The following is a 9,003-nucleotide window of genomic DNA, read 5'->3' on the forward strand; positions in this document are numbered from 1 at the left end:
AGCCTCGCAGAGTTGTAATAATTCCCTCTTGGCTGCGGTATATAATTTTATTTTGGGTCTCAATTCAGTAATGTTTGATGAGGAATTTTGCATTGATGATCATGAGAGTCATTCATAATATCCTTTTTTATTTAATACTTTTCTTTATCTATTTGATTTGGATAATATGTTAACTTAAGTCTCAAAAGAATTAGGAAATTCAACTTGCCTTGTGTGTTGTAGGAAAAAAAGTAGAAAGTTGGTGGCAGTTCTTATGTGTCTCATGGAAGCCTGTTTGAGATGTCAGAGCCTTGCTTTGTCTTTTGGGGTAGTAATTAGTTATTGAGTCTGTTTTTTCGGTAACCATGGGCTCATCTCTTTTGTGTATTTACCCTGTGTGTAAGTTGTAGGAGATTGTCTCTCTCCGAGAAATGGTCCAATATCTCTAAGTTGTCTAATTTGTGTCAAGCACATATTCATGAAAATCTTTAATCTCAATGCATTTGTCATGATGATACTTTTAATTCTCTTAGTTTATCAGTTCTGTTGCTCTTTGCTTTAAAGTTATTGTATATTTTATTCCTTTATTTTATTTATTTTGTTTGCATGGTGGTGATGATTGAGCCCAGTTCCTCCCATATGCTAGGGAAGCACTCTTGCACTGAGCCACAAGCCCAATCCCTGTCCTCTGTATTCTTAGCCTTAAGTCAGTTTATCAGTGATGCTGATGTTCATGAAGGGCTTGATTTTGCAGACTGCGGATTTCCTGATTGTGGTTTCATCAACACCCACTCTGTTACCTTCCTGTGCTTGATTTAGGTTTACCTGCTCTTCTTTCTCTGGTCTCCTGAAGTGGACGTTTCAATGATTGCTTTAGCTCTTCTTTTTCTGAAACGTGCTTTCGATGACTTAGGTACCAATGAAGCATCCCCTGTGCTGTTTTCTACAGATTTCCTATGGTGGACTTTTACATGTTATTTCCTTTAGAATGGTCACCTTTGCTCTCGAGTCACCTCTTTCTCTTGATCTGTTTAGAGCCCTGTGCATCACCTCCATTTGTCTAAAGGCTTTCTGGATGCTTCTTATCTGATTTCTGCTTTACCCTCCATGTTCTTTGAGCATACATGGGATTTCTTTGGGGTTGCATGCTTGTAGAGGTGTGGTTTATGGCTCAGGATGTGCTTTGTCCTGGGGGTGTTGCTGTGACCCTGAGAACTCTGTGTGCTTCCCCTTTGGCTGAAGTCCAGTGGAGCCCTCCTGTCTGCCTTTCTGATCCAGCAGAGTCAGGCTGATGTCTCCAGTGTAAGTGTGCATTCTTCATTGTCCTAGACAGTTCTCTATGGCTCTACCCGGTGTATTTTTCACTTTGTTTCGGTTGCATGGATATTAATATTTAAGAGCGTTATTTTACAGTTTAGACCAGAAACAGAACAGGCATGTAATCCCATGTTATGGGCAGAAGGATTCCAAGTACAAAGACAGCCTCAGTATATGTTAGAGACGCCCTGAACAAATTAGATCCTATCTCAAAACAAAAGTAAATAAATAAAATTTAAAAGGGTGGGGATGTGGCTTAGTGGTTAAGCACCTCTGTGTTCCATTCCTGGTATAAAAAAACAAAACAAACAAACAAAAAAAAGAAATGAAAAGAAAAAACGGAAAGAAGAAAGAAACGAAGGAAGAAAATTTAACCTAGGGATTCTGAAGTCTGATCTTGCTCAGGGTTGGTCAATCTCAAGTCATGTATTTTCCTTTGCTGAGCCATGGCTTCCTGTTTTTCAGTATTCTTTGTACATTTTGTTGTTGAAAAGTGGATGGAAATGTGTTCTCCCCTTTCTCCTAGGGTGCTCTTCCTGTTTCTTGAAGGCTTCATGCATTTGCTTAGAAACTGCTTGGTCTGCGGTGTGTGTGGTGAACTGGCTTGTGTTCAGTCCATTTCTAGACTCCCCTGAGTGCCAGTGGGGTGGGACAGAAGGGAAGCAACAGACAAGACTCTGTCTTAAAACATCAAATGTGAGGGCTGGGGATATAGCTCAGTTGTTAGGGTGCTTGCCCTGCATGCACAAGGCCCTGGGTTCGATCCCCAGCACCAAAAAAAAAAAAAAAAAATGTGAGAGGGATGTGGCTGCATGATTTTTATCCCCTGGACTGGATTTGATTTCTGCTATGTTTTTAATCTGCCCCACCATAAATAAATAATTAAAACCATGTTTCCTTTAACTTTCTGAAAAGTGTTTTAGTCTTTCACATTTCAACGTGTAATACATGGACTTTTGTCTGCAGAATAGAGGGATGGAGTACCTTTTGCCACGTAGATTCCAGTTTGCCTGCACCATCACTGTGCTCAGACCACCATTGCACATGTGGCCCATTCTTGATCAAAGTGTCCTTGAGACACCACATTGGTGTGTGTCTCATAGTTGTCCATCATCTGAGTGAGACATCTGCTGTTCACAGGAATTTGACAATCATTGGACATTCATTGTTGACATGAGGTTTGGAAGAGCACTTTCTGCTGTCTGTTAAGAAGGCTGTTTTTCAGACTTATATAGCTTTGTAAGGCCGTTGTTTTTGACCAGGTGACATCTTGGGCACATTGAGTTGTTTCTGAGACACATGCCATCTTTCCACACACTCCGTTCTGCTTTGACATTAACCACCAGATATTGTCAAATTGTCATGTTAATCATGGTGCTTGGGGCTGGGGTTGTGGCTCACTGGTAGATTGCTTGCCTAGCATTTGTGAGGCACTGAGTTTGGTTCACAGCATTATATTAAAATAAAATGAATAAAGGTGTTAATCATTGTGTTTGATTACTAGTTGGCTTAGTTTTCTTCTGGAGTAAATCAATCACCTGCAAACTTCTATTTGTTCTTGTTATAATCACCCAAATTGAGCTCAGTCCCCAGTGAACACATTGTGACCAACTGTGTGAAATGTTGTCTAAATATTGCCTATGAGGGAAGATCCTTAGTGACCCATGCCCAGAGGTTGTGGGTGGTGCCTAATTCTAGGCCTTTATTTAAGGAGGGAACAATAAACTTTCAGAAGGAAACGGGAGATCAGTAATTTCCATGTTGTTGACATTAACTGTGGAGGCCCAGTGAGCCACTGTGGTTGGCAGAATCTGTCAGAAATGCTGTTTTGTGATTCCAGCAATTTTCTACTCAGCTTTCTTTTCTAAGTAATATTGGGAGTGTTAATATAAGCTCTCTACTGCACAGGATAATGTTAGGACCTGTAATAGTTAAAGCCAACAGAGAATTTAGGAGTGACCTGGAAGGCTTTCTTACTTCCTATGAACACACCAAAGGAAGGGTGTCTAACATTCTACTGTTTGCCTTTTGAGTGGCCCAATTCTACTGCTGGAATGGCCATGAACAATCAAGTTCAGTAAGGATTTCATGGACCAAATTGTGGAATTCATCGAGAGGTCAGGGAATCATGTGAATATCATGCATGTTGAGTGTAGATTTCTCATGCTGTCAATCTCTCCTGGTCATCACTATACATTTGTGGGATATTTTAGATCTCAGTGACCTTTGAGGATGTGGCTGTGAACTTCAACCAGGAGGAATGGGCTTTGCTGGATCCTTCCCAGAAGAACCTTTACAGAGATGTGATGCTGGAAGTCCTCAAAAACCTGGCTTCTATAGGTAATAATGATGTTTTTAAAATTAATCAAATGAAGAACTCATGTTTATTTTGGTCACTTATGTAGAAGGTGAAAAGAGAATCAGTTGTTGAATTATTGCAGCATAAATGGCACCTAGGATTTGGAAAAGCATTTCTAGCTCCTAAAAATTTATAAAGATTATTCTGGTTTTGCATTTTAGGAAACAAATGGGAAGACAAGACCATTGAAGATCAGATTGAACATTCTGGGAGCATTCTAAGGTAATTGTACTCACAAGAGGAATCCTGGAGGGAATCTGAGAATGTCATATAATATCTAAAACAAACCAACCAGAGAAATATGCACAATTTGAAATGTATTTATTCTTACAAGATTTTTTTTTGCAGAAAATATATACTTCACTGTAACAGATATTCAGTGTTTTCAAAGTTCTTGACATTCAAAAAGTACTATGAAATTGCATATGTGAATATCACTATTTGCATGATAGCCATAGGGAAGCTGTGTTGTAAACGATTGTTTCCTTTCAATCTGTTGATTTTCAGGCAATTTGAACAAGTCAGAAAACCTAGCCTTTACCTGTTATTCATAGTAACATAAGCTTATGACCTTTAAATAAATAGAACAATGTGAATGAATCCAGCATTGATAATGTGCTGGTCATTCTTCAAAGAAGCCATGTGGTAAACTTCAGAGGCCAAGAAGATAGTGTGGGGAAACTTTCAGTGAGATTCCAGTTCTTAACTGGACAAAGACAAATTTTAATACAGTAAATACATGTAAGTGTGTTATGTGTGCAAAAGACTACATGTCCTTCATTTTGTCGTAGGCACGTCACATGTCACTCTGGACATGAACCCTACAAGCATGAGGAATGTGCAGAGAAGCCATGTGAATTGAAACATTACAGGAAATCTGTGGTTACTCCCCAAAGTGTTCACACACAAATGTTAACACAAACTGGAGATGGACCCTATGAAAATAGAGTATGTGGGAAAGTCTCCATTTGTTCCAGTGACATTCAAAGTCATGAAGATACTCATACTGGGTGGCAACCCTATGAATATCAACAATGTGCTGAAGCCTCATCTTCTCCCACAGGTGTTCAAAGACACACGAGAACACACAGTGGAGGTAAACCTTTTCAATGTGAGGTATGTGGGAAAGCCTTTCATTTCTCCTCTTTATTTAGAAGACATGAAAGAACTCATTCTGGAGAGAAACTCTGTGAATGTAAAGAAGGTGGTCGGACCTGTACTTCACTCACAAGTCTTCAAAGGCACAGGATCACACACACTGAAAATGCACCTTTTAAATGTGAGGTATGTGGGAAAGACTGTGCTTACCCCAGTTTATTTAGAATACATCAGAGAACACATGCTGGGGAGAAGCCCTATGAATGTAAGCAGTGTGGGAAAGCTTTCGCTAAGCCCTCTGCCCTTGTGTCACATGAACGAACTCATACTGGAGAGAAACCTTATGAATGTCAACAATGTGAAAAGGCCTTTTCTACATCCTCTTATGTTCAGATACATAAACGAATTCATACTGGAGAAAAACCCTATGAATGTAAACAGTGTGGAAAAGCCTTTGTTACATCCTCTCAGCTCCATGTACACAAAAGAACACACACTGGAGAGAAGCCGTATGAATGTCAACAATGTGGAAAGGCCTTTGCTAGGTCCTGTCACCTTCAGATCCATGAAAGAACACACACTGGAGAGAAATTCTATGAATGTCAACAATGTGGAAAAGCCTTTGCTACATCCACTGAGCTTCACATACATGGGAGAACACATACTGGAGAGAAGCCCTATGCATGTAAGCAGTGTGGCAAAGCCTTTGCTAGATCCAGTAACCTTCAGATTCATGGAAGAACACATACTGGAGAGAAGCCCTATGAATGTCAACAATGTGGAAAAGCCTTTGCTACATTCTCTTCCGTTCAGGTACATGAACGGTTTCATACTGGAGAGAAGCCGTATGAATGCAAGCAGTGTAGAAAAGCTTTTGCTACATCTAGTGAGCTTCACATACATAGAAGAACACATACTGGAGAGAAGCCCTATGAGTGTAAGCAGTGTGGCAAAGCCTTTGCTAGGTCCAGTCACCTTCACAGACATGGAAGAACACATACTGGAGAGAAGCCCTATGAATGTCAACAATGTGGCAAAGGCTTTGCTAGATCCAGTCACCTTCAAAGACATGGAAGAACACATACTGGAGAGAAGCCCTATGAATGTCAACAATGTGATAAAGCCTTTGCTAGATCCACTTACCTTTGGAGACATGAACAAGCTCACATTGCAGAGAAATCACACTCTTGAATACAACTGGCTTAGTCTTCTGTTGTTACTATTCACTCATAAACATGTAGGAAGCTTACTGGAGAAATATCCTTTGAGTGTGAAATGTGGTAAATCACTATTCCTTCTCACCTTCAAATAGAAGAAAAGGCTCATATATATACACATGTATTGTACTGGGGATTTAGTCTGGTGGCGCTCACCACTGGGCCACATTCCCAATTCTTTTTATTTTGTATTTAGAGACAGTGACTTGCTGGGACCCCAGAATCATCTTAACATACACTTGTTTATATGTAGTAACAGTGGGGTGACACATGGCAATAGAGTCGTCATAGGCTATGGGTGCCAGGAGTAAGCCGTCAGAACTTGCCATGGTCATAAAGAAGAAGACTTGCTCACCAAAGTTCAGTCCGGAGATGCTTTTTTTGGCCAGAGAGAAAATTGAGGGCCACCTTGAGAACAGTGACATCGGGTCCCTAAGGGAGAGCGCTGAGGAGAATGTACATGGGGTGAGGAGCTGGGGATCCAAGAAGATGAGGCCAGTCGTTCCCGAGTTCCCCAAATGGGCAGGGACAGACACAAAGATGAGCAGGAGCAGCAGAAGAAGGCTGTTTTGTGGAAACAACCCCAAGCAAATAAAGTCATTTGAAGTTTGGTTTCATTTCTCTGTGAAAACCTACTACTACAAATTCCTTGAAAGAAAAATAGAAAAAATCGAGCATTCAACCTGGAATGAAACGCTAAAGGGAAACAAGAAGAAATTGCCTTTATTAGTTCTTGTTCAGAATTGTTTTTGCCTCAGCCTGTACCTCTTCTTGAGTTGACATCGAGAGATCCGTTGAATGTTCCTGCCCGAGTTCTTTCTGGTAACTATCTCAGCACGTCACACACACACACACACACGATCTTGGAATACAGAGTCAAGCACAACACCCAGCAGACACGATGCTGCCGCTGGAGGCAGCTGCCTTCCTGGAGACTCCTGGCAGGAGCATGTCTGAGAACTCTGCACCAGTCTCAGCACCTCAGGAAGCCAGGGTTCTGTTTTCCCAGACCCACTGAGCACTTGTGTTCACCACAGTCATAGCCTGGGTGGCTCCGAAGTTCCTTGGGTGCCTGAATCTGCATTAGTGACCCTGCCTTCTCCCCATCACTAGTTCCTGCTCTTCTCTCCCCACCAGCAGAACTGCAGCTCACCTTCTAAACACAAGCTTCTCTGCAGTTCCTGTAACTGGGTCACCCTGCAAACAGGGTTCTTGTCCTGTGAAGGTATAGTGTGTCCTATGAAATCCACCCTAATTATCATAGATATATTTGGATATTGTCTCCTCCCTAAAAAAGTTTAAATTCTATAATCTCAAATACATAATTTTTATACCGATTTGTCTTTCTTTGTGTAAGCAAATAACACATGAGAAAAAATGACATTAAGATAATGTGCAAGTCTTTTTCTATTTCCCACAGTAGCAAGCATAACTCATGTGATGATGGAAACACTCGGGTGCTTTTTCTGTGATTATATTGGAACCTTTGAGATGCCATCAGAGTAGGTATTGCGCCTGTGTGCCTCCTTCACATTTCCAATAATTTATTCACCGTTTGGTAAATTTTTTGCTGTTTGTGCAATAAAACATTCAATACACTTTTCTGAACTGTGACTGCCCTCCAAAAGACGACACTGAGTTTTGTATCTGAACACAGATCGAGGCATGTAGACCGTAGAGCGCATGTCCACTTCCTCTGTCTGAAAAAGGGCAAAAGGAATAGGATCACAAAGGAACAGGTGAGTGTAACTCATCCCCAGGGGTTAACGCCTACTCCTGGAGCCACGCCTTATTATTCCAGTGGAGGTAAGGCCCGAGTTACTGGGGAACACAATAATTGTTCAGAACCTCTTGCTTCAGGACTCAAAGGCATGTTCATTCAGTGTGCTTCCCCACACATCCCCGCTTCTTTCTTTGAAAAAGTAAGTGATGAGTTCCTCTCTCCAATTCCCAAATTCTTGCTTGGAAGGCACAACATACTATGATTACAATACAAGAGAGAATTAACAGCAAAGAGAACAGTCCAATAATATACTATGCATAATATTTTAGAATGTTTCCAGGGTAAAAACCCATTTAACTCTTGAAGTATTTGATTGGCTATAGAGGTAGGATCTGATAAATCAACCTTACATTTTTTGTATATCTTGCATATGATAATGTAACTCCAAAAGATTCAAGCTGTTACTATTCTTTGCCCAAATACCCAATAAATGGTTTTTAACCTTTTTCCAATTCCATTTGGAAGCAATGTATTTGGCAGCATTAACATGCACATATTTATAATCAGTGTGACATTTGAGCCTTTTCTAGAACTTTAAAGCTGAATGCTCATTATCAATATTTATGGCAGTACCTTCTAAGGCATTTAACTTAGTTTCAATCTTTTCATCAACGATTATCTGATTATGAAGACCTTTGGAAGGGTTCTGAGCCAAATTATTCAGAAAATTTGCAGGCTGGACATTTTGAGATATGACCACCAAAGCTGTGACCAAGGAAGCAATAAATGAAACTAAGGCAGCCACTTCAAGTAAAAGAGTCCAAGAGCTTGCTTAGGTCCAGTCAGCTGGCCATGTATTTGTTGTAAGAGTTGAAAACCAGCATCAGCATACCATGGCTCTGAAATATTAGCTGGAAATAAGACAAAAGAGGGCTGGTGAAGTATCACTCTTCCCTTCCCTCGACCATACTATGTTATACTATTAGTTAAATTGCATCTATTACAGGCTACAAGATATTAATCATCTTTCTTTTACCTTTCAGATCTCCAGTAATTAAAATGTAAGAATATTGAACACAGACTCTCAGGCCATCCAAGAATTTCTTTAAAATTCCGCCTACAAAGTCAGGTAAAGGCTTGTCAGTAAAATGTAAAAATTCTGAGGCAGCAATCAAACACCAAACATCTTTCTGAGTGCCACTTTGGCTAAAGGTCAAGATGTTCCTAAGAAATCGTCCAGGGGTCATGGCAGTACCCTTGCATAATTGAATCTTGTCAATCCTAGGAGACCAGTCTAAAATATACTCACT

At 40.4% G+C, this 9,003-nt stretch overlaps 1 protein-coding gene across 1 annotated transcript; it reads left to right on the plus strand.

Annotated features, from left to right (window-relative positions):
• The first annotated feature begins 262 nt into the window (after positions 1–262).
• Positions 263–6,176, plus strand: LOC113177293 (uncharacterized). The gene is made up of 4 exons (XM_077794193.1): positions 263–272; positions 3,517–3,678; positions 4,617–4,901; positions 4,986–6,176. Exons 1-4 carry the CDS (start codon positions 263–265, stop codon positions 5,942–5,944), a joined length of 1,416 nt encoding a protein of 471 aa, XP_077650319.1. The 3' UTR covers positions 5,945–6,176.
• Positions 6,177–9,003: the final 2,827 nt, after the last annotated feature.

The sequence above is a fragment of the Urocitellus parryii genome, chromosome Y (genome assembly GCF_045843805.1).
Source record: "Urocitellus parryii isolate mUroPar1 chromosome Y, mUroPar1.hap1, whole genome shotgun sequence".
NCBI lineage: Eukaryota > Metazoa > Chordata > Mammalia > Rodentia > Sciuridae > Urocitellus > Urocitellus parryii.

Excerpts from the sequence above, each read along its gene's own strand:
- LOC113177293 (XM_077794193.1), top strand. Across the intron at positions 3,679-4,616 it reads TAATCAAATGAAGAACTCAT|TCTCCATTTGTTCCAGTGAC; the intron begins GTTTATTTTGGT and ends TATGTGGGAAAG. Across the intron at positions 4,902-4,985 it reads CACAAGTCTTCAAAGGCACA|AGAGAACACATGCTGGGGAG; the intron begins GGATCACACACA and ends TTAGAATACATC.